This window comes from Lithobates pipiens, unplaced genomic scaffold, assembly GCF_037356315.1.
Source record: "Lithobates pipiens isolate NorthernLeopardFrog02 unplaced genomic scaffold, aLitPip1_a1.2 Scaffold_17, whole genome shotgun sequence".
Classification (NCBI taxonomy): domain Eukaryota; kingdom Metazoa; phylum Chordata; class Amphibia; order Anura; family Ranidae; genus Lithobates; species Lithobates pipiens.
The window spans coordinates 7806245-7833085 of record NW_027507755.1 but is presented as its reverse complement, the minus strand read 5'-3'; the positions used below and the strand labels follow the sequence as shown (position 1 = coordinate 7833085).

The following is a 26841-nucleotide window of genomic DNA, read 5'->3' as shown; positions in this document are numbered from 1 at the left end:
GAAATATTAACATTTGACTCATCATAAGATATGACGTTCAAGTCTGCCTTTGTCACATGTTCACCATCCTCTATTTTTAAACACTGAGCATGTGCAGTCTTTTCCTGAGTCAAAAAAGCAATTTGACTTTCTTTCTCTTTAAAGAGGAAGTAAACCCTGATGAGTTTACTTCCTCTTTTTTTCCCTGCAAAGGTAAAGCATAATGGACTACTATGCATCGCATAGTAGCTCATTATGTGTCACTTACCTGACACAGGAGCCAGCGAAGTCGCCGCTGTCCCCTGTAGTCCGCCGCATCCATCTTGCTGGTGGCGTCTCGCAGCTCCGACGAAACACAGCGGCGAAGCCGCGATGACGTCACTCCCGCGCATGCGCACGGGAGTCGCGTCTCGCAGCTCCGCCGCTGCCATTCGGCGAAGCCGCGATGACGTCACTCCCGCGCATGCGCACGGGAGTCGACAAATTAGGCAAATCCATTCTTGGACTTGCCGCATTTAGTGCGCCTGCGCGCAGCTGTCTATGGCGCATGCGCCGTAGACAGCGGTGTCCATTTTCGGGCAAATATCTCCTAAACCATATAGGTTTAGGAGATATTGCTTGGACCTACAGGTAAGCCTTAATCTAGGCTTACCTGTAGGTCAAAGTGGTTTGAAAGGGTTTACTTCCTCTTTAAAGGATTGCAATAATGCATTCATTTTATGTTCCAATTGAACTTTTTCAATCAATAATTGTTCAGTATATTTCTTCTCCTGCTTTGCTGCAATTTCTATTGCATTCTCTAAATGCTCAATATACGTGCAAAAAGTTTCACAACTTGAACAACTAGGTTCAAAAAGTACATTTTCAGTTACACTTTGACTTTGTTTTCCTGGCATATCAAACACCATAGTATTATAACTCTTAACAAGCTTCATTACATTACGTACTTTTTTCTTTGTTTTAACTAATGAGAATCTATCCTTCTCAATGTCAGCATTTGCCTGAAAGCATTGATCATACATTGATTTCCATAAAACAGCATCAGAGACCTGTTTCGATAAACCTTTAAATTCTAATGTACTTTCATCAGCTAAAACATCTACAAATTCCATATTACTTTTCTACTCACCAAATATAAAACTCGTCAGTTTTCCCGCTGTCCACCGTCTTTCAAGACTGTATATCTGAAATTCTCCGGTCTTTCACAATCAATCGATCAAATTTCCTTCTAGGTTCTTTTCAATATTTGCAAAGTTTAATTCTGTTCATCACTTCATTTCCCCTCTGATCAAAGAATGGAAGTTGAAAAAAAAACTTCTGACTTATGATTGACTGGATGACTTCGCCAATGTAAAATATTGCTTGCAAATAAATAAATATTTCAAAGTCTTAAGTATATATGGTGAGACCGAGATTGTGAGACGAATTTCCTTAATTAGTTCTGAGTCAGCGTAATTCAAAAATGTGTATTTATTTGTACACATTTAAATAGAAAAGAATACTTACAAAAATAGTACAATGATAATCATTAGTATCTTTGTTTCTTATCAATATATCAAGCCATGTGGTCTATTGTACTTATTTAAAATGTCCGAATAACCCTTTGTATGCTGGAAAGATCTGTGAGCATGAGATGTGTCTTTCTAGGCTGCTGAAAATCAAGAGAGGGCCAGACCCCAAATCTTATGACTATATCAACCATTCTCTAATCTCCCGCCCGAAAGATAACTCCTCCTTTACAAAAGTGTGGGCTAATTAGTGGTTACTTATAGTCAAGCTACCATATGTTAACACTTAAAACACAGCTCCACAGCCTAAAATGACCGGATGTAAGGGGGAAGGTAATTTCAGACTCTTAGAAAAATATCATCTCAATTTACATAGGACTTCTCAATGACATAGGGCTTCTCAATTACATAGAAATGACTTTCTAAAAACATATATATAATGAACTGCAGAATTTAACATAAACAACATTTATCAAAATCCTGACAGGTTTTAAATGTTTACTTTTCCAACTATGCAAGTCATAACATAGAATTAATTGACTCAAAGTTTTCTTTCACACAGTATGGAAAAATTATATTCTGAATAAAGTATAATAAAGCAAATTAAAATTTAGATATTAAGAATATAACACAGCTCAAGAGGAAATTTACACACAAATGATTCAGGCAGAGCAATGCATCATCACAACGATTCGTTCCATATCAAGGAGCTGAGTCTGATGTTTCAATCACTAAATGAAGCTTTAACAGAGAAGCATGGACTTACAAAAAAACAAACATTTATACTCGCCTAGGTGGATGCGGCATCGATCTGATGCTGAATCTGTTCCCCACTGGCTCTGCAGTGAGTACTGAGTGATTAAACACCACGGATCACCCTGTTCTCTCCTTCCACTCTGAGCAGAGAGCTGTGACTGTCAGTCGTCTCTCTGCTCTGTTTCTCCAGCACTCACTGGAGCACTGGGCTGTGGAGGGGGTAGCAGAGGCTGTCTCAGGCTCTCAGTGGATCGCTGATAGGCCAAGCCAGATGTCAGTCTAGACATCTGGGTGTATCCCAAGCCTGGACCGACTGAGTGACGTCAGCTGTTAGCTGACTTTAATGCACTGTTGGCTGAAAACGGGTCACAAGTGTGTAGAACAAACTGCACTCCTGTGTTCTACCACTTTATCTTTAAAGGGTAACTCCACTTTTGTGGGGAAAAAAAATATTATAGCAAATATAATTGCAACATGAGTCATATTGTAATTGAATGTTATTAAAAATAACCTTTCCTTTTCAATCTACAGCTCTGTAATTTTCTGTAAAATGCAATGTAACATGGCTACCTGATGCAATACAGCTGGACGTGTTCTGTACCCAGAATGTGTACAGAACGTCTCCCAGAAACATAATTTCCTGCTTGTGTGATTGGCTCACTGATTTTTCAAGAAGTCTGCACTAATATACAAGTCAGATTTCAGGCATCCCCTGCAACAAAAATTTCTATTACTCCCAATAGGAAATCGCGTCCAAAGTGCAGACCCTGACACTTTCCCCATTAGAGCCCTACAGGTCCAGCAGCTGATTGATAATTATGAAACCACTCCCATTAGATTCACTTGGACACAGACAAACGCACAGGGATTTATTCAAAATAATAAAAGGCAGGAATCTGCAACAAAGTTTGTTAAAATCCTTGCAATGTACATTTATCACCCAAAGATGAATGTTTTTTTCTCAACAAAAGTGGAGTTAGGGCAGCATCTGCTGCCTCTTTAGATAACCTCTTCTGCTCTAGGCACGCAAAAATTGTATGTAGGTAGCCAAAAACAGTTATAAAAAGGGTAATGTAAAAATAAAATTGAAGAAAAATGGACCTACAACCATTATAGATCCCTTTGAAGGCTAGTCATATATCTGAAGATCTCTCCTCAAAACCTTCACTTAATTATTCAAAAATAAATCAGTGCAAGGGACGATACTTACATTTAATGTGCTGGTGCCAGTTGTCTTAGTTGAAATCTTCTATCCTGAAACCTCATTCTTGTTTGCTTTCAAGTGGAGGGCCACCCTAAAATAAAAAATAGCATTAATATTCTTAAAAAAATTTTTTTTTATGTGTTTTTTTTTTTTTTTTTTAACTTACCAGAAACCTCTGTTGCTAGGCAGTCTTCCTAATCAGCCTCTACCTATTCCGTGGCACTTCCTCCTCTTCGGCGAGCGGCCCCGTGGCCTTCTGGGACGTGTGTGTCCCAGAAAACAACAGGGCCATTCACAAAGCGCGATGCGACTCGCGCATGCGCAGTAGGAAACGGCAAGTAAAGCCACAAGGTTGCACTGCCTGTTTCCCTTCGTTAAGATGAATGGATCGGGGGGGGGGGGGGGCACATCGTGGGCTCACTGGACAGGTAAGTGTCCTTATTTTTAAAAAAAGGTGGCCGGAACACCCCTTTTAGTGGGTTTTGCATTCTTTTAGAAAATGAAATTGCTAATGCCATTGGACTCAACTAAAAGCTCTACAACATAGAACCTAAGAATATTGGGTGGTGGAAAATCACCCTGGGATCTTTCAGGCCACTGAGTCGCTGGACCCAGTATAATTTCTGAGTCATTTTGCATTTACCAAATCTTGTTTATTTTGTTAAATGTAAGCCTAGTTTATTCAGTCAGCTCTCTGGTCTTACTTCAGAAGGGAGACAATGCTGCAGGGTCTGCAATGAATTCTCTACTGCCTTTTCACCCTGAGCAGCCACAAAGGGCTATGTTGCTACATATGCTAAGGAGGCAGTTTGTTGGTGTTGTTATTGCTGATAACCCTCCCTGCCAATCAACACCAGATATGTGATCCAAGAGGTTTCCGGCTCCAACAGATTGAAGATCTTGGTGGCCCTTGGGATGATATTACAGGAGCAAAGAGGGCCCCATCATCTAGACAGTGGTCTCCAAACTGCGGCCCTGGGGAGGATGTGGCTCTTTGCTTGCCTCTATCCAGCCTTTGGGGCATTATTGCATCCACAACTGACACTAATGATTGGGCATCATTCTTCTCACTGACACCAGTGGTGGAGCACTATTCCTCCCACAGACACCAATGATGAGGTGCTATTCCTCCCACTGATATCAACAATGGGGCACTCACAAAAACCAATGGGATATTGCTTACTTGCACTGATGCTGAGGCATTTTCTACTCCCACTGGCCACAATCTGCCCCCCCCCCCCCCCCTTAACTTTGAAAGACAGTAAGCTGGCCCTTTGTTTAGAAAGTTTGGAGACCCCTTTATCTAGGCAAAGGAGAACAGGAAGTATATATAAAAAAACAAGCCTACCTTTCCCAGAAAGGTTGGATGTGGGGGTTAGTTGGCTTGCATTAAAAGTATTCCTTTTGGCAGAGGTTGACTTTGAGAGTCAAGTTCATTTAATATGAACACTGGGGCTGCCAATACTAATCACTTTTTGAGAACGCTAGTTACCTGGCTTTCATGCTGATGCATTGGCTTCAAAACTAAAGGTATTTAAGCAAAGAGATCAGCATAACAGCCATGCACCTAGCATTAGCAGGAGCAGAGCTAAGTGTAGCACCCTCTAATGCTAGGTTGTACATAGGTTTTTTTTTCTGTAGTGTAGGTAAATTGTTTGTCTATGCTAGCAGCCAAGCCTCTATTGAATCTGGGTCGGGGGGAGTGATCCAGGGAAGTTGGATGACTCATCAGGCAGCACATTTGGCACCTCCTCCTACTTGCTGGATCCTTTGATACATTTTTCAAAGAATGGAAGGGAGGTTCAGAGGAGCTTCTTGGAGTATTGAGGGGGGCCCCAGCTGATCCCCAGCAAATGGTCTGGCAGGGGGTAGGCCCCCTCTTAAATACTCATAATCAGACCAACAGGGGCAGTGTGGCGTTTGGGTGGAAGCTGGAGATGGAACGCTGAGGAGGCTGTCAAAGGCCCTTGAGGGTAGCCCCCTAGTCTGGCACAGTTGACACATGGAAGAGTCCTGTCTAGAGCAAGAGTGAGAACAGCAGGAGCCAGCTAACACGTCTGCGAGATCTCCAGGGAGAAAATAGTCACGTGGCTGATGAGTGAGACAGTCTGGAAGGACTGTGGGAAGTAACCAGGAGGGACAGTGAAAGGGGCAGCTGCCGCTAGGTGGGCTGGCAGTGCCTGAAGAGGTGATGCTGGGAGCAGTAGCCACAGGAATGTAGCTGGACACTGGATGTTTTCTACACACCAAAGGGACCTGAGGTCCCTGCCTGCTTTTACTTAATCTGGCCGAGTGCTTTGTCAAATTTACTACACAGTAAAATCAGTTGGGTCTGAGTTGTTTTTGCAAGCAAATGATGTGCTGGAGGAAGAGGAGTATATACAGAGAGCGTATGCAATTAGAGTGTCCCTGAAGAGACTTTTGTTCCAGTCAAGTGAGCATCCCATAATACCCCCATCCCCATCCAAATACATTAACCTCCAAATAAAAAATAAAATAAAAAAGGTTTCTAGACTGTTTCCTGTCTCAAGTGAGCCTGTGGAAATTCGGTGTGCCTGGCTATACCGGGGGTGGGGGGGTATCCCTATTCACCAGCGGCTAGCACAAGGGATGCACTACATAAGTAATAGCAGCCTCTGTTTTTCTCAATCGTGCAATTTTGTTACACCAACAATAGACTGCGATAATGTGAACTTGTGTATGTTGGGCTCCTTCAGAGAGGCCATAGGGGCTTGATACGTTTATTTTTATTTATGCTCTAATATTTTTTCTTTTTCTATTCCTAGCCGGCATGTTGGGCTTATATAACGTTGGAAATTGTGGAGCGGCTCCTGTGCCTCTGCCGCTGGGACCTGTGCAGAGATATTTTATTGCTGCAGAGAAAGTACTCTGGGACTACGCACCAAAGAACTACGACATGTTCGCCAACAGGCCTTTAGATGACCCAGAGAGGTAATTTCATGAAATAGTTGTCATGTCATTAGACTTTGTTCACTTTAGGTTGTGAAATTTCATGTTGCACCTGGAACTATATATGAAAATCATTTCTATACAGTAGATGCCTTCAGTGCAGTAAAAACATTCTAAAAAAATTGTAGTGAGCAAAACATTCTAAACCCCTGTACACATGGTCGGAGATTTCCACAACCAAATCCGTTGGATTTTGCCCGTCGGATTTTGTCCGTCGGATCTTGTCCGAAACTGTTGCATACACACGGTCGGACAAAGTTGGTGAAAAATCCCATTTTTCAGAACGTGATGACGTAATTTCGTTACGATGGCACTATATTCAGGCTAGTAGCCAATAGCTTTGATGTAAGAATTTGATCTGAGCATGCGTGGCACTTGGTCCGATCAAAATTCTCTACACATGATCGGAGTATGTCCGATCGCCCCAGTTGGTCGGGAAATATTTCCAACATGTTGGAAAATTGGATCCGACGGATATTCCGACGGAATCAGTCCGATGCATACCACACACAGTCGGATTATCTGACGACATGCTCCGATAGGACACATTCCAACGGATTCTCCGACCGTGTGTACAAGGGCTAAGAAGAAAGCTGTAAAAAAGAAGGTACTTTTTTTAATGGTGTGGCTGTGATTTGTGTTTTTTACCAGAGATAGTTAATGTACCAGAGATGTTTTTATTAAATATTCTCGGTATATACACAGCTGAGGGCTTTTAGCATGTGTCTGAAGACACATAGCTGGACACTGATCCCTTGATGACAGTTCTGAAACAATGGAACAATATGGAAATGTAGTGGTTTCATGGTCAGGGTCAGGCTCAGAGACCAGTAGCTGGACAAGTACACAAGCAGGTCACCCTGGCAGATGACACAGGCTCACCCAAGGCGTGGGGTCCAAGCACTAACTGGTATTCACTTCACTTCACTTCATTCCTGATGGTGGAGATAGTTTTGCTGCATGTTAGTACCAGGTTGTGGTCCTCAGAATTGCCCCACCAGGAAGGGAGCAAGATGGGATCCAGTAGCTGATAAGCAGTTTCGGATCAAGCAGAAGCGCAGTCAGTAAACACACCAAAGGTCTGTAACAAGTGGTTGTAGGTTTGGATCAAGCTGAAGCGTAGTGAGGAACAAGCTAAAGGTTGGTAATGAGTGGTAGTGGAGATAAGAATGCTTCAGGTACGCAAATGAGTGAGATGTTTTAAAAGTATGCATTGCCTTTAAGCCCAACCGGACTCAGTAAGCATTTAAGCATGAGCGTCAACATGACTGTAATGCTGCGTACACACGGCCGGTTTTTCCGTTGGAATAAACTCTGACATTTTTCTGACGGAGTTCCGCTGTCTAGAACGTGGTGAATTACAACACGTACGACTGGACTAGAAAAAGGAAGTTCAATAGCCAGTAGCCAATAGCTGCTGTCTCGTATTTGCTTCAGAGCATGCGCCGTTTTTGGTCTGTCGGAACAGCATACAGACGAGCGGTTTTCCAGATAGGAATTGATTCCGTCAGAAATATTTAAAACATGTTCTATTTCTAGGTCCGTTAGAATAAAAAAAAAAAAAGTCAGATGAGGCATACACATATCCGATGAAAAAAATTCCGTCTGACTTTTTCTGCCGGAAAGTCCGACCGTGTGTACGCAGCATAAGGCATTTAGCATTTTCTGAAGGAATATCAGCAAAAGCAACGGATATTACTTTCAGTACAGGTTTGCTTATTTATTGCAGATTTTATATAGCTTCCTGTGGAACCCACTGCTTCAAGCTGCAACAAGTTCTCTTTTTCTTAGTTTTTTAATACATTTGTATTTTTGAAAAATATGACATATAACATCAGAAAATCTATTTGTTATCGTTGAATCTACTTAAAGCTAACTACCAAAAACGAAACATTTATGCATATCGTCATGTCATACAGCAACTGTCAACACAAAAATTATTTAATTGCACTATAATGCAGTATTTGCTATCAGAGACATCATTCTCCAACCTATTAAAAGGGAGGGGGAGAAAAAATAAAAAAGGGGGGCGGGCAGGGGGCAAGAGATGTCCAATGAGCCAACCCAGCCACGATTCCAAGTTTATTAAATCAAGGGTTAACATATATATATAAAAGTTGCCAATGTCTATTACCTCATAAAGGGCAAGAATATAGGGGATTCAATAGACTGCACTCCTGGGGTCCAAACCTTCCTGAACTTAAAATTGTTTTTATTAGCTAAAGCTACGAGCATAATATACTTCTACCACCCATTCCCGTATTGTTGGTATTACTGCCAATTTACAATATCTAGGTATCAAAGCTCTACCTGCCATCAGTAAAAATTTAAATATTTCCCCTTTAACCTCCCTGGCAGTACGATTATTTCAGATTTTAGGTGCTAAAAGCGGTACAATTATTTTGCATGAAAATTTGGCGTTTTATATTGTAGTCCTGTAATTCTTAGGAATAAATCTCTTAAATCTGTCCAAACCAGAGTCTAGCAGACATCCCAGGTATAATAAAAGTTGAAAAATGAAATCATAAATTATAATATAATAAATAACTATAAATAATTGTACCAAATAATAATATAACAATAATAAAAATTATTCAATAATGTAATCAAATCAAAAACACTGAAATTTGCTCAGTTGCAGAATTGTCACTGTCATTACTTTTCAATATTTGATGACGGATCTCCCCACAAATCGCTCAATTCTGCGAGTGATTCCAATTTATTATTGCTGTTTTCTAGCTGGTCTAAAATCATTTTTGATGTAAAGGGACAGTTTTGGTTGCTATGGACAATCTCCAGTTTCCAGGCATAAAGAACAGTTTTTATAATATAAAACTGCATGCAGGACACTGGGCAGACCACTAGGGACAAAGGGGATGTGAAATATTTACATACAGCAATGTAATCTGTAAGATTACATTATACTGTATGCATACTGTGTGTTTCACTTTTTGAATTTGGCGCTGATCTCCGTCCCCATGCGTCGCAACGCTCACAGGGAACGGAGATCGGCTCCGTGATAGATCGAGCGAGACACGGCTCGCTCGTACAGTGGGGAGACAACGCTGGATCCGAGGGAGAAGGTAAGTAAGCGTCCTCCTGGATCCAGCGATGCAGTCCCGAGTCTGGCTCGGGGTTACCGCTTTTGGTATAAAAATTCCACCCCGAGCCAGACTCGGGAAGACCGCCAGGGGGGTTAATAGATGTAATACATCCTGGGATCAGGGATAGAGGGGCAACCTCCGGGGTCTATTGCTAGATCTTGCCAGTAATCAAGTGACTTTGGCAAAATATGGCAAAATATGGCAGACCAGTATGGTTTTATTGCCGGGCAAGACCACCACATGTGTAGATGTGTACCACTAGGCCCACCACATCTCCAACATTGGTCTGGTATGGGCAGATTGATTTTATTTAATAGGGCCAGACAACGACCATCTGGTTAAAATGTTATAATTTCTCTCTTGTGTATAGGAGGCTAAAGTTGATTTAAATGTAAGATAAAAAACTTCATCCCATTCCTCAGGAGCCAATCCATGGCCTAATTCTAGCTCCCAGTCCCAGATAAAAAAAGGTCTGTGAGGGAATGCATGATATAGGAGAATTCCATATATTTTAGAAAGGGCATGTGTACATTTTTGGTCAGATAGACGCAGTTCCACAAACTCATGCCCCTACAAAGCCACTCCTTGCCCAGTCCATCATAAAAATGGCGTAGTTGGAAGTATTGAAGCCAATCTCCTATTCCTACGCAAAATAAAGAGCTAAGTTTGCTCAGGGGTTTCAGGCCCTTCAAAGCCATGCAATCCACCGCTACTGATGCATTTCATCCTGTTACAGGCATTACTGTAGAGATTATCTCTGATTATGGCTGTAAGGATGAAGTTGTCAGGGAGTGGACTTACTGCGTGAGTTGCATGGCTGAATAAACCATTGGAACTTTGTGATACTATAAGGGCCCTTTCACACGGGGCGGATCAGTTCTGATCCGCCCCGTGGATGTCCGTTTGCTCAGCGGGGATCACTCCGCCGATCCCCGCTGAGCAGGGAGATGACAGCTCCGTCTCTGCACACTGCGCAGGGACGGATCTGTCACAGCGCCGCTCTCCCCTATGGGAGATCGGATGACGACGGACCGCAGTGCCCGTCGTCACCCGATCCGATCCGCAGACGGATGGAAAAATAGCTTTTTCCTCCGTTACACTTTTTCGGATCGGAGCGGGTCGGATGTCAGCGGACATGTCACCGCTGACATCCGACGCTCCATAGACCTCTATGGAGCACCCGTTCAGGTCCGCCTAAAAAACTGACAGGCGGGCCTGAACGGGACGTCGGTGTGAAAGAGGCCTTAGTGTGCAGTTTTCTTTTCTTGGCAAAGTATTTATAGAGCACTGGCAACTTACTTCCTATCAGTCCCTGCTTACAATCTAAGATGTCTATTTTACATTCATATATACTGTACATACATCAGGGCTAATTTAGATAGGAGCCAATTAACCTACCGACATATCTTTGGAATGTGGGTGATAAACCCATACAAACTTCATGCAGTATCCTGGCCAAGATTTAAACCGAGGACCCCAGGGCTGCAAGAAAGAAGTGCTAACCACTAAGCCATTGTGCTTCTCCTTTAAAGGCCCTGGATATTTACTATATATATATATAACCAATTAAATTAATTAGTCCCAGCATTTTTTGTAATTTACTCAACCTTGGCCAGATACATCCTCTCCCCTTGTCTGCAATACAATTCTGCAGAACAACCTGTGGAACTGATTGGTGTGGTTGTTACTGAGCTCTGCCAGGCAGGACACTGGATCAGGAGAGCAGGAATCTGTATTTACTGCTGCAAGTAATTTTTTTGATTGTAAAAAAACATAGTACAGAACTGCTGCTCCCAATATATCGGAAAATCTACATCGAAAAGGTTCTACCTGCATCTGCTCAAGTCCACCTTAAATCTATCCTTTTATGATGTCACTTCTCTAGGCTTTCGACCCCTTCTATGAGGATAGGTGATGAGCCTCTAAGCAGGGTAATAAGTGACAGTACAAGAATGCAATATTAAGGAAGAATGCTAAGCAAAATACTTTCATTGTAGTTAGGGAAATGGAAACAATGCTAACCATATGTATGTAGATGCTACATTCAACATATTTAGTTCTGCTTTAAATATGCAATTTTCATGTGTTCAATTTTTTTGTTTCTTTTTCTTTTAGTGATTCTGCAATCTACTTTACAAAGAGCTCTGAACGGATCGGGGGGACTTACTGGAAAGTCCAATACACTGAATATACAGATGAATCATTTAGCGTTAAAAAGAAACTCACAGAGGACGAAGTACATCTTGGAATACTGGGTATCCAATGGCTTTACATTGAATGTTTCACCTATGTTTATTTATCATACAGTAAATGGACGTGACCTGACACACACTATAGGAAACACATGGTGGACTCCATCCCTGATTTAGTAGATAAAAGGGAGGAGTTTTGTGGGACTTTAAATGAGAGTACGCCATGTTAAGAGAAAGTGACAACATAAAAATGAAAGTACAGTACATAATTTATTACAATCTAGAATACATATCAAATATTTTGTATCAAATATATAGGTAGTCACCAGACTTACACTAAGACCCCTTTCACACCAGGGCGTTTTGCAGGCGCTATAGCGTTAGAAATAGCGCCTGCAAAACGCCCTAAAGAAGCTGAACCATTGTTTGTAGTGTGAAAGCCCCAAGGGCTTTCACACTACAGCGGTGCGCTGGCAGGACGTCAGAAAAAAGTCCTGCCAGCAGCTTCTTTGGAGCGGTGAAGGAGCGGTGTGTTTACCGCTCCTCCACCGCTGCTCCCCATTGAAATCAATGGGGCAGCGCTGTAATCCCGCTGGCAAAATGCCGCTATTGCGGCGTATTGCCGGTGGTTTTAACCCTTTCGCGGCCGCAAGCTGGGGGTAAAAGTGCCCCGCTAGCGGCCAAAATGCGCCGCAAATCCGGTGGTAAAACGCCGCAAAAAATAGTGGCGTTTTACCGCCTACGCTATCAGCGGTGTGGTGTGAAAGGGGTCTTAACCACTTCAATACAGGGCACTTAAACACCTTCTTGCCCAGACCAATTTTGAGCTTTCAGCGCTGTCGCACTTTGAATGACAATTGCGCGGTCATGCTACACTGTACCCAAATGAAATTTTTATCATTTTTTTCCCACAAATAGAGCTTTCTTTTGGTGGTATTTGATCACCTCTACGGTTTTTATTTTTTGCGCTACAAATAAAAAAATACCGAAAATGTTGAAAAAAAAAAAGTTTTTTCTTGTTTCAGTTTCAAAACTTTGTAAATAAGTACGCTTTCTCCTTCACTGATGGGCACTGATGGGGCTACACTAATGGGCACTGATAAGGCGGCACTGATGGGCACCAATGAAGTGGCACTGATAGGCGGCACTGATAGGCGGCACTGATGGGCGACACGGATGGGCGACACGGACGGACACTGATAGGTGCCACAAATTGGCACTGATAGCTGGCACGGATGGTCAGCACGGATGGGCGGCACAGATGGGCATGGATAGGCGGCACAGATCGGCATGGATAGGCGGCACAGATGGGCATGGATGGGCATGGATAGGCGGCACAGGTGGGCACTGATAGGCGGCACAGGTGGGCACTGATAGGCGGCACAGGTGGGCACTGATAGGCGGCACAGGTGGGCACTCATAGGCGGCACAGGTGGGCACTCATAGGCAGCACAGGTGGGCACTCATAGGCGGCATTGGTATTATACTATAGTAATGGATGCCAATCAGTGCCAAACAATAATGCATGCCAATCAGTGATGCCCATTGTGGGCACTGATTGGCATCCATTATGGGCACTGATTGGCACCCATTGTGCTGACTGGCATCCCTGGTGGTCTAGGGAGGATTACCTTTTCCCTGGTGGTCTGGTGGCGTCCCTGGTGGTCCAGTGTGGGCATCCTCGGGGGGGCTGTGCTGATAATCGATCAGCACAGATCTCCCCCTGTCAGAGGAGCAGCTGATCGGCTCTCCTCTACTCGCGTCTGACAGACGCGAGTGAGGGAAAGCCGATCACCGGCTCTTCCCATTTACACTGTGATCAGCCGTGATTGGACACGGCTGATCACGTGGTAAAGAGTCTCCGTCGGAGACTCTTTACCGAGATCGTAGTTGCCGGGTGTCAGACTGACACCCCGCAACAACGATCGCCGCGATGCGCGCCCCCGGGGGCACGCATCGGCTCATAATCCTGATTACGTCATATGACGTCCGGTCAGGATTATGAAACCACTTTGCCGCCGTCAATTGCCTATAGGGCGGGCGGCAAGTGGTTAATATGCACCTCATAGCATGCAATACAAATGAAAAGTAGACATGGCAAATATACATGGTATAATAAATCGATTGAAAGACAAATGTAATAAAAACAAGTAACTGTTGGCATCTAGTGGCGCTCTACGCGTTTCCTAGCGTTACAACCATTCATCAGGAGAGTTATGATGTAATTTTCTAGGAAAGAAAGAACAGGGATTAATGATAGTACCCTTAGAATAAGGGGGGACAGGGGAATTATATCCCAACAAGGTGGAGATGGATTGGGATACTTACTAACAACCTCAAAGCCAAGTCCGGTATCAGCTAAGGAAGACGGGGGTAAGAGGCATGGTGTCTCCCCATGAGAATATATAGTAGCCTTGGAGCAGCTGGTGGTTCATTTGCTTGATTCAATCACATGGAAGCACATCCTGATCCCACACACAGGTTATCCTCTTTGCTGGGAGTTCAGCCATCCCCTTTTGGTATGTTTTTTTGTGATGTTTTTCTCCCCTTACTTGGTTTTATTTCACATATCCCTCATGTAGTCCCTTTTGCGGGAATACATAGACATTTTTGCCCCTTTACATTTACACCTTTACACATTTAACTAATCCCTTATTTGGTGTACACATTAACTAATCCCTTATTTGGTGTACACATTATCTAATCCCTTATTTTGGTGTACACATTTTTCTAGGAACACCATGCACTTTTGGTGTACACATAGTCTATTGGATCATGCTTTGACCACTATGCTGGGCTCCGGGCACTGTTCTCTGTCCTTGGAGGGTTCCCCTGTTTCAACCCTGTGGGAGACATCATGCCTCTTACCCCCGTCTTCCTTGGCTGATACTGGACTTGGCTTTGAGGTTGGTAGTAAGTATCCCAATCCATCTCCACCTTGTTGGGATATAATTCCCATGTCCCCCCTTATTATAAGGGTACTATCATGAATCTCTGTTCTTTCTTTCCTAGTATATTACTTCATAACACTCCTGATGAATGGCTCTAACGCCAGTAAACACGCAAAGCGCCACTAGATGCCAACAGTTACTTGTTTTTATTACATTTGTCTTTCAATCGATGTGATATACCATGTATATTTGCCATGTCTACTTTTCATTTGTATTGCATGCTATGAGCAGCATATTTGGTGTAAGTCTGGTGACTACCTATTTGATACAAAATATCTGATATGTATCTAGATTGTAATAAAGAAATCATGTACTGTACTTTCATTTTTATATTGTCACTTTCTCTTAACAGGGCGTACCCTCATTTAAAGTCCCACAAAATTCCTCCCTTTTATCTATGTTTTTTTTATCATTGGTGGCGCCAACACCAAGTGACCTTTACCCAATTAAAGATCGCAAGCTCTTTGCTGTAAGGTTGACTTTCCTAAAATGGTATTAAACCCAAAAACTAAAATGTATTATATTGCAACTTATCAATTCTTAGATGGCTGTATTGCCGTGTACACACGGTCGGACAAAAAGTCAGATGGGAGCTTTTCATTGTATATTCCGACCGTGTGTATTCCCCATCTGACTTTTTACATCGAAAATTCAGACGGACTTAGATAGAGAACATGTTCTATATATTTCCAACAGAACAAATTCCTATCAGGAAAACTGATGGGCAATGTTAACAGCATTAATTAGCACTGATAGGCGGCTCTGATAGGTGGCACTGATGGGCACTGATAAGCGGAATTGATGAGCATTTATAGGTGGCACTGATAGGCGGCATTGATGAGCACTGATAGGCCTTTTATAAGCAGCATTGATGAGCATTTATAGGCGGCACTGATAGGCAGCACTGATGGGCACTGCTTGGAGACATTAATGAGCAGTGATGGGTGGCACTGATGGGTACGGATAGGTGGCACTGATATCTTAGTATCTCAAATAGATAGATCTTAGGCATCTTAGATCTTGGGCATATGGACAGCACTGATGGGCATTGATAAGTGGCATTTATGAGCATTATAGGCGGTACTGATGGACACTGATAGGCAGCACTAATGGGCACTGATAGATGGCAATGATGGGCACTGATAGATGGCAATGATGGGCACTGATAGGTGACATTGATGGGCATTGATAAGCGCCATTTATGAGCATTTATAGGAGGCATTGATGAGCACTGATGGGCAGCACTGATGAGTACTAATTGAAGGCACTGATATCTCAGTATCTCAGATAGATAGATCTTAAACGTCTCACATAGCGTCTTACCACACATCTACTGTACCTATCAGATGTTTCCTTTTATAGTCCCATGTGTATAAAACTGTAAATGTATTGTTTTCCTCACTTTATTTTAGGTCCAATGATTAAGGCTGAAGTTGGAGATACAATTGTTGTTGTTTTTAACAATATGGCTGACCAGAACTACAGCATCATGGCCCATGGTGTGTCTTTTGGTAAAGACTCAGAAGGTGCTCCATATGAGGATGGTAAGCTATTATATTATTGTTTTATGAAACCTACTACACAAAAATGGAACTCATGAATGGAATCATGACTCAGTATAGTTATGGTGAGAGAACCAATAAGAACCAATAAACTTTGCACCAGAAATACTGTAAAATACAGCAAAACCTTAAAACAAAAGAAACTTTATTACCACATACAAAAAGCTAAATCACTCCTTCCTGGTGTCAGGAAATTCAGAGGAGAGAATTTTACATACGGGTCCCCAAGACACCTACTGTAAGACACCAGAGGATTTTACCCACCAATATTGATTCATAAAAATAAAATACAGTTTGATTAGATTGACGCTTAAAGGGGCAGCATCCTTTTTAAAATTCCAGAACTTCCGGGATCAATTTTCCTGTTGTTGAAGATTCTCAGCAGACATTTAAAGGGGAACTCCACAAACTATCTTTGGCATTGTTCCGTCTCTGTACAGTTCTCCAAAAATTGTAGTACTACTGTTAGCTCAGTGCTTCTGTGCACTCTCCACTACCTGTCCCTGCTATATACTGAATAAGTAATTATTATACAGGATTTATGTAGCACTAAACTAAACAAATGATTCTTCATGAATCCATGCTGATTACTGCTAATGATACCGTTCTCATTACAATAATCTTGTATATATCCCCTCCAAGAGTTTACATACTATTGATGTTAGGCTAGCTGGTCTGTAATTCCCAGGGATGTATTTTGGGCCCTTTTTAAATATTGGTATTACATTGGCTTTTCTCTAATCAGCTAGTACCATTCAAGTCAGTAGACTGTTAGTAAAAATTAGGAACAATGATCTGTCAATTACTTAACTGAGTTCCCTAAGTACCCTCGGGTGCAAGCCATCTGGTCCCGGTGATTTATTAATATCATATTATAATATATTAGTAATATTACTGATGCACTCCGCACCCAGTTTTCCTCAGCATAGAGGATCATATAATTCATGAAGCTCTCCTTCAATGGTGTGACAACTGGTAAAGCTAAAGTGAAGGTTCTTATTTGAATTTTTTTTCTTTGGAAGGGAGCAATAAGAAGGGAGGATCCCATGTTGGACCTGGGGAAAAATTCACATACACCTGGAAAGTGCTAGAAGAAAATGGACCAACAAACATCGATCCAAACTGCCTGACTTACCTGTACTACTCTGCAGTTAACCCAGCCAAGGACACTAACTCTGGACTGGTGGGACCTCTGCTGGTTTGTAAGAAAGGCTCCCTTCGTCCTGACAATACACAGGTATTGAGAATGAGGGTGCTAATGTTGTTTGGGGGTTTAAAGCAAATTTAAAATAAATATATATGAGGGCTACAACTGGGGTCACGTCCTTGACCAAGCTGAAGTATTTAATTGCGGTGGTGATTGAGGACCTGTCTGTGCTGTCTGATAAAGCTGCTTTGAGCAGCAGAATGGCTATACAGGGCTACATTTTTTGATAGACAGGATACTCTATATCAGCCTTTCTCAAACTTTTCAACACAGAGGTACCTCAAAATAGTTCTCCAGTCTCGGGGAACCCCTGCTAAAAATTTGAAATCTACAGCTCATGATACATTAGTGTAATGGTCAGTGGGAAGAATGGTCCTTACACTTGTGGTCATTGGGAAGAATTACCCCCTTACAGATAGTTAAAAAGATCAGTGGTGTCGGTGTGAACTTATCCGAGAGGCAGAAATGGCCCAATGCTGAAGGCACGCCTAGCAACCTCTGGAGGAACCCTAGGGTTCCACAGAATCCTGGTTGAGAATCACTGCTCTATATAGATATATTAAAACTTGCCAGGTTACACATAGTGGAGAAGTGATATTGTAAGTTTGTCCTGGCCTGGTACAATGTGAGTGCAGGCCAGTAGCGGAATCTGGAGGGGATTGGGGCACAGTTGCTTTGGGCACAGTTCAAGCCAACCATGCCTAGGGTGGGTTTGCCCTTATAGTGCAAGTTGATACACAGTCTTCTTGCTCTCCCTAGATAATTAATAATGTTTTAGATGCTTTATATTGCCCTGCCTGTTCAGAACCAATCAGAATTTGATCCTGTTGGTAGTCGTCAACCTCTGCATAGCTGCATATGTGTGGACACATTGGACATTAAGAAATATTTTCATCAGCTTACAAAGAGGCAGGCAACCTATTAGCTAATGCATGTATGGGCTGGCAGGATGAAATTACCGTTGTCTTCTGGCAAGCCATGCAGTGTAAAGCTACTAAAGTATGCTTCAGAAGTTTTGTCTTCATATATTTGGTGAAGTAGGGGAAGGGTCATATGGAGCTTAGTACTTTAAAAGTGCACTGATCCTTGAAGCCTGGATTATGTAAACTAGCAGTTAAATATACCTATGTATACATGCAATCTATACTTGTTAATTACACATGGATTCCTTCTTCAAGGTACAGATAAATAAAGAGCTTTATTTGCTGTTTGCAATCTTTGATGAGAACCTCAGTTGGTATTTGGAAGAAAACATTGCCATGATTTCAGCAGACCCGACAATCATTGAAAATGACGATTTTCAGAAATCAAACAAAATGAAAGGTAAGGTACTTAATGGAGGGGGGTTGGTTACAAACCAGTAAGAAAAAATATGTTTTTCCAGAAAATGTGTTGATCTACCGCCTGTGCTATTGGTACATATACAAGAGGGGGGTCTCTAAGTATATGTACCGATAGCGCAGATGGTCTAACATTTATTTTATTTTTTTTACATTTTTAACTACCCTGTTGGGGAGCTTTGGTGAAATATCAGTGTTCTCAACAGACCCCAATGTCTTACATTTAAGACTGAGAAAGAGACTAAGGACAGGATGGAGGTGCAGATGCTAGAACTGATCCCCCTGCAGTGCAGCCAGAGAGAGGGAGAGGAGGAGAAGTTAGCAGCGCTGCAGGGGGAGGAACAAAAGGATTGGTATCTGCAATACAGCAGTACAGCTGGTCTTCCTGCTTGATAGGTGCCCTGCAAGAGGGATGCAGGATGCCGGACGCATGGATTCCAATATGGGTTTTTATTTATTTTTTGAAGCATGTGATTAGAGCCTGAGGCTCTAATGGGCTTAAAAAGGGGTTGGCTCAGGGCTCAGAGCACACCCAGTTGTGTGACGATAGCGAATGAATATTCGCTATTGTCACACTGATTCTTCTCCCGGCCAATCAGGAAGCGGGTCTTGAAATTAGAAGTGATCGGATTTGTTTTTCTGTTGATCTGTGATCTGTTTTTGACATGTTCCCCTTCCCCACTTCTGCCGGGCCACTCAGAAAGTGTAGCATGCTTCACACATGTGCAGTAGGGAACCCCGCATGAAGGTTCTCTTACCTGGAATGGCAGCGGCTGCACCAACAGTCGATCCGAAGATCGGCTGGGGTGCCGACATCGGGGGCTCCCTGGATAGGTAGATGTCTATATCGTAAAAGTCAACAGCTACAAATCCCCAAAGTAGAACTCTGCTTTCAGCACAAAGCCAAAAATTTGATTTATTACAGCTTAACAATCATTACATGTGGTGGCTGCATTTGTTTTCTCATTTAGGCTCTCAGTTTTCCCCTGATAATCTGGCCAGTAACATACCTCCTCTATTACGGTGTCTCCACTCTGGATGAAGGAGCAGAGGTGACACCTTCGGACAGCAGCGTTGTCAGTCGAGGGAGGCGAGTGTTAGCTGTATAGGCAGATTTAGATACACTAACAAATTGAAGCCAGCTAACACTTTATAAGCAGTTACCGTGACCTTTTTGCAGTTACCGTGACTTTCTGAGTGGCCCGGTCACAAAGGAAGGAGGAGGGGGGCTGAACTTCCAGGAGATTGGGACATGGCCCGGTCTCCCAGAAGTGGGGAATGGGGACATGTCAAAAACAGATCACAGATCAACAGAAAAACAAATCGGATCACTTCTAATTTCAGGAACCGCTTCCTGATTGGGATATAGGTTTTACATAAATAGAAGCTGTTTATTGTAAGCACCCCTGCCAATTGCAAATGGTTTGTCTCAACTATGTACCTGCTACATGTGCAGGACAGACTGTTCTATTGAAAAACAACAGATTTACTGGCCAAATCACCAGGTGAAAATAAAAGGAAGAAAATCTAAAAAAAATAAAACAAATACAGTCACCACAATAAAATAATTGGTAAGTTGCTAAGATCTACAGGACTGTCATCCTTTAGCTCCTCCTCCTGTGTAGGGCTCTATAGCGGGCGCCTGATCACTTCTGTTGTTTTTTTTGCTATTGGGTGTAATACTGCTTTAAATGCAGAATAAATTCTCGGAAGAATAACATTTCTTTATACTTGCCTGCTTTCAAATAAAACAAACTTAAATGTAAAGAGTTGAGATAAACATGGATTTGAGAATGTATTTCTACATAGGAATTACACCTGGGGGTTACCGATCTTCATGAGATCCTCCTGTACTTCTCTAAACCCTGAGATGGAATTGTGTCGCCCTCTGCTGGAAACTTTCTGCACTGCAATAAATGAAACCTGCATTGTTATATATGGCCCATACTCTTTATTTAAAGAAAATTATTTGGTTGCCACTTCTGACCTTCTTCTAAAATTGCTTGTCTCTGGAATAACAGTGCAGACCAGGAGAATCAGAGTGAAGTCATCACACTAAATGATATATTTGTTTCAAGTCAGTGATTTCATTATTCTGTTTCAATGCTTCAATGTTGAACGTGCATTCATCAATAAACATTCATTAAAGCTGCACTTTTGGTAGCTAAGTTGACTGATTAAATATATATAGGGAGTTGTTTTATCTACTAATATATTTGTATTTCTGTGCATGCAGTCCTGAGATTTACACAGCTTCGTTCCGCAGCACCGCCCTGTCTGGCAAGGAAGGGGACATAATCTTTCCCTGCTAAGGGTTCACTTGCATGTCTCCTCTCCACCCCAACCGTGTGAGTGAACCGTGAATAGAGCAGATGCTTACTGCTGAGCTCAGCTCTCTGGTGCTCTGGTCTCTCCTCCTTTTAGCATGCTCTTAGCACTTCAGCTTGTACTGCTTCTCCCTGCATCTCTCTAGTAGCAAAGACTGTTCAGGGACTGAAGGCGGCTGATACCAAGTCAAATTCACATACGTATACCTTTTGCCTATAAAATAACAAATTTAATGGTTATAGAGCTGTAATAATTAGTGCACCTTTATATCTCCTTAGATATCAGCTTTATAGTGTCTGAAATAGATAAAAACAATTATTGATCTCTTGCAACAAATCAGATCATCCTTTTTCTTTCGATGACAGTTCACAAAATGAGAAGCTCCTGAGATGGATCACATATAAAGCAGTGAGTGGTCCACATATAAAGCAGTAAGAGGTCTACATATAAAGCAGACCCCCGGAATGTATTCTGGATGATATAGTCTGGTCCTGAGGACCCATTAGACTCCAGTGATGTGTTCTGGATGATATAGTCTAGTCCTGAGGACCCATTAGACTCCAGTGATGTGTTCTGGATGATATAGTCTGGTTCTGAGGACCCATTATGCCGCGTACACACGACCAGACTTTTCAACATCAAAAGTCCGACAGAACAATTCCGGCAGACCATTCGATCGTGTGTGGGCTGCAGCGGACTTTTGATTTGCAAAAGTCTGACAGACTTTATAAATGGAACATATTTCAAATTTTTCCGCCAGAACTCCGCCGGACCCAGTTCCTACCGAGAAATCCGCTCGTGTGTATGCTAGTCTGACGGACAAAAACCGATGCGAGGTCAGCTATTGGCTACTGGCTATAAACTTCCTTATTCTAGTCCAGTCGTATGTCATCACGTTCAAATCCGTCGGACTTTGGTGTGATTGTGTGTGGCCAAGTCCGTTCATTCGGAAAGTCGGTCAGAACTCTGTCAGAACTCCGTCGAAAGTCTGTCGGACCTTGTCCCTCGAAAAGTCCGGTCGTGTGTACGTGGCATTAGACTCCAGTGATGTGTTCTGGATGATATAGTCTGGTCCTGAGGACCCATTAGACTCCAGTGATGTGTTCTGGATGATATAATCTGGTTTTGAGGACCCATTAGACTCCAGTGATGTGTTCTGGATGATATAATCTGGTCCTGAGGACCCATTAGACTCCAGTGATGTGTTCTGGATGATATAGTTTGGTCCTGAGGACCCATTAGACTCCAGTGATGTGTTCTGCAAGGCCTCTAAAAAAAGGCTGATCCTGGGGGGCCCAGGGGGAAAACGTACACTCTTTTATAAATTTCAATGATGGTAAATTTGGATTTCAGCTTATGATTGATGTAAATATTAATATATATATGATAATCTATACAGTTACCAGTGGGCAGTTGTAGTAATATGAATGGGCACTCTTGTAGAGAGTACAAATAGAAGGGAGGGAGTCTATTTCACATTTTCACAGCTCTTACTGTTAAGAAACCTTTCTGTATTTGGAGATTAAATCTCTTTTCCTCCATATGTCCTCTGTGGTGACCGTAAAGTGAATAACTCAACACCAAGTTCACTATATGGACCCCTTATATATTTATATATGGTGATCATATCCCCCCTTAATCTCCTCTACTTAAGAGAGAATAAATTCAGTTCCTCTAATCTTTCCTCATAGCTGAGCTCCTCCATGCCTCTTATCAGTTCGGTTGCCTTTCTCTGCACTTTCTCCAGTTCCCTGATATCCTTTTTGAGAACTGGTGCCCAAAACTGAAGTGCATATTCCAGATGAGGTCTTACTAATGATTTGTACAGGGGTATAATTACATCTCTCTCTGGAGTCCAGACTTCTCCTAATACAAGAAAGGACTTTGCTTGATTTGGAAACCGCAGCTTGGCATTGCATGCTATCATTGAGCTTATGATCTACCAAGCCTGTAGATTTTACCTTACACATGAGCCGTGTGTGTGGAACTGTGTCAAATGCAAAATCCAAGTATACCACATCCACAGCCACCCCTCTGTCCAAGGCTTTACTTACCACCTCATAAAAAGAAATCAGGTTTGTCTGACAACTTCTGTCTTTCATGAATCCATGCTGTATGTTGCTTAAAATATTTTTTTCCAGCAAGAACTCGTCTATGTGGTCCTTTATTAAACTCTCCAGTATCTTCCAAACTATAGAAGTTAAACGAACATCTCTATAGTTACTTGGTAAAGACTTTGTGCCCTTTTTAAATATGGGCACCACATTGGCCCTGCGCCAATCCAGTGGTACTATTCCTGTCATTAATGAGTCCCTAAAAATGAGATACAATGGCTTTGAAATTACAGTTACTTGTGTTCTTTCCCTCACAGTTCAGAAATCTCAGGCTGTAGGGTTGTCCCATTTCCTACCTGTGATCATTGATGGTAACAGAACACATTGGGGGGTGTTTACTAAAGGAAAATCAACTTTGCACTGCAAGTGCACTTGGAAGTAAAGTCGCTGTAGATCCGAGGGGGACATGCAAGGAAAATAAAAAACAACATTTTAGCTTGCACATGATTGGATGATAAAATCAGCAGAGCTTCCACTCATTGCAGATCTACCCCTTAGATTTAGAGCGACTGCACTTTCAAGTGTACTTGCAGTGCAAAGTGGATTTGCCTTTCATAAATAACCCCCATAAACACTAAGTAAATGAAGTAATCAGGATTTTGCTGACCTGCATGTAGCCTCCCTGGCGGTATTCCCGAGTCTGGCTCGGGGTGAGATTTAATTACCATAAACGGCATTCCCGAGCCAGACTCGGGATTGCATCGCAGGTTCCATGTAGAGGTTACTTACCTTGTCCCCTGGATCCTGCGATGTCTCCCCGCTGTAATCAGCGAGCCGCCGTGTCTCGCTCGATCTGTGACAGCGCAGAGCTCTGTTCGCTGCGAGCGTTGCGACGCACGGGGACGGAGTTCGGCACCAAATTCTAAAAGTAAAAAACACAGTATAGATACAGTATAATGTAATCTTACAGATTACAGTATTGTATCAAATAATTACACATCCCCGTTGTCCCTAGTGGTTTGTCCAGTGTCCTGCATGCAGTTTTATATTATAAATACTGTTCTTTATGCCAGGAAACCGGAGATTGTCCATAGCAACCAAAAAATGTCTGTTTACATCAAAAGTGGTTATAGACCAGCTAGAAAACAGCGATAATAAATTAGAATCACTTGCAGAATTGAGCGATAGCAATTCGTGGGGAAATTTGTCATCAAACACTAAAAGTAATGACAGCGACAATTCTGCAACTCAGCACATTTCAGTGTTTTTGATTTGATTACATTATTGAATAATTTTTATTATTATTATATTATTATTATATTATTATTTTATTATTTGTTATAATTATATATATATATATATATATATATATATATATATATATATATATATATATATATATATATATACAGTGCCTTGCGAAAGTATTCGGCCCCCTTGAACTTTTCAACCTTTTGCCACATTTCAGGCTTCAAACATAAAGATATAAAAATTTTATTTTTTTTGAAGAATCACCAACAAGTGGGACACAATTGTGAAGTGGAACGAAATCTATTAGATATTTTAAACTTTTTTAGCAAATAAAAAACTGAAAAGTGGTGCGTGCAAAATTATTCGGCCCCTTTACTTTCAGTGCAGCAAACTCACTCCAGAAGTTCAGCAAGGATCTGTGAATGATCCAATGTTGTCCTAAATAAATGATGGTGATAAATAGAATCCACCTGTGTGTAATCAAGTCTCTGTATAAATGCACCTGCTCTGTGATAGTCTCAGGGTTCTGTTGAAAGTGCAGAGAGCATCATGAAGACCAAGGAACACACCAGGCAGGTCCGTAATACTGTTGTGGAGAAGTTTCAAAGCCGGATTTGGATACAAAAAGATTTCCCAAGCTTTAAACATCCCAAGGAGCACTGTGCAAGCGATCATTTTGAAATGGAAGGAGTATCAGACCAATGCAAATCTACCAAGACCTGGCTGTCCCTCTAAACTTTCAGCTCAGACAAGGAGAAGACTGATCAGAGATGCAGCCAAGAGGCCCATGATCACTCTGGATGAAATGAACACTACAGCTGAGGTGGGAGAGTCTGTCCATAGGACAACAATCAGTCGTACACTGCACAAATCTGGCCTTTATGGTAGAGTGGCAAGAAGAAAGCCATTTCTCAAAGATATCCATAAAAAGTCTCGTTTAAAGTTTGCCACAAGCCACCTGGGAGACACACCAAACATGTGGAAGAAGGTGCTCTGGTCAGATGAAACCAAAATCAAACTTTTTGCCCACAATGCAAAACGATATGTTTGGCGTAAAAGCAACACAGCTCATCACCCTCAACACACCATCCCCACTGTCAAACATGGTGGTGGCAGCATCATGGTTTGGGCGTGCTTTTCTTCAGCAGGGACAGGGAAGATGGTTAAAATTGAGGGGAAGATGGATGCAGCCAAATACAGGACCATTCTGGATGAAAACCTGTTGGAGTCTGCAAAAGACCTGGAACTGGGATGAAGCTTTATCTTCCAACAAGACAATGATCCCAAACATACAGCAAAATCTACAAAGGAATGGTTCACAAATAAACGTATCCAGGTGTTAGAATGGCCAAGTCAAAGTCCAGACCTGAATCCAATCGAGAATCTGTGGAAAGAGCTGAAAACTGCTGTTCACAAACGCTCTCCATCCAACCTCACTGAGCTCGAGCTGTTTTGCAAGGAAGAATGGGCAAGAATTTCAGTCTCTCGATGTGCAAAACTGATAGAGACATACCCCAAGAGACTTGCAGCTGTAATCACAGCAAAAGGTGGCTCTACAAAGTATTAACGCAAGGGGGCCGAATCATTTTGCACGCCTCACTTTTCATTTTTTTATTAGTTAAAAAACGTTTCAAAAATCCAATAGATTTCGTTCCACTTCACAATTGTGTCCCACTTGTTGGTGATTCTTCACAAAAAAAATAAAATAAATTTATATCTTTATGTTTGAAGCCTGAAATGTGGCAAAAGGTTGAAAAGTTCAAGGGGGCCGAATACTTTCGCAAGGCACTGTATATCTATATTATATTGTATTAAAATTTATGATTTCATATTTCACATTTTATTATACCCGGGATGTCTATTAGACTCTTGTTTGGACGGATTTAAGTGAATTATTTCTAAGAATTACAGGCCTACAATATAAAACGCTAAATTTCCATGCAAAATAATTGTACCACTTTCAGTACCTAAAATCTGAAATAATCATACTGCCAGGGAGGTTAAGGGCGTTACAAATGCAAGTCAAACACAGGCAAACATCGCCCGTCAACATGAGCTCTATGGGCTTGTGCAGTTTGCTTGCATTTAAAGTGGTTTTAAATGTTCAGTTTTTTACCTTCATGCATTCTATATATGAAGGTAAAAAAAACCTTCTGTGTGCAGCAGTCTGCCCAATACTTACTTAAGCCCAATCTAGATCCAGCGATGTGCATGAGAGCAGTGGCTCTTCCGGGTCTCTTCCTCCTCATTAGCTGACATAGCAGCGGGAGCCATTGGCTGTCAATCACAGCCAGTGAGCCAATGAGGAGAGAGTGGGTGCAGGGCCAAGCAATGCTTCCTGTGGGAATGGATTGGGCTGCTTGCTCTGGGACACTTGGCAAGAGGGAGGGGCCAGAAGCGCTGGCGTGGGAACCAAGAAGAGGAGTATCGGTGCT

The 26841-nt window shown here is 42.1% G+C and overlaps 1 protein-coding gene across 1 annotated transcript in view; it reads left to right on the top strand.

Moving 5' to 3' along the window:
* Positions 1–26841, top strand: part of LOC143986570 (ferroxidase HEPHL1-like) — a 172938-nt gene that overhangs the window by 93298 nt on the left and 52799 nt on the right. Inside the window, exons 6-10 of the mRNA XM_077484971.1 lie at positions 6234–6399; positions 11637–11776; positions 16077–16208; positions 17249–17463; positions 18612–18756. Of these exons, the coding sequence (XP_077341097.1) occupies positions 6234–6399; positions 11637–11776; positions 16077–16208; positions 17249–17463; positions 18612–18756 (798 nt within the window). The remainder of the gene's footprint in view (positions 1–6233; positions 6400–11636; positions 11777–16076; positions 16209–17248; positions 17464–18611; positions 18757–26841) is intronic.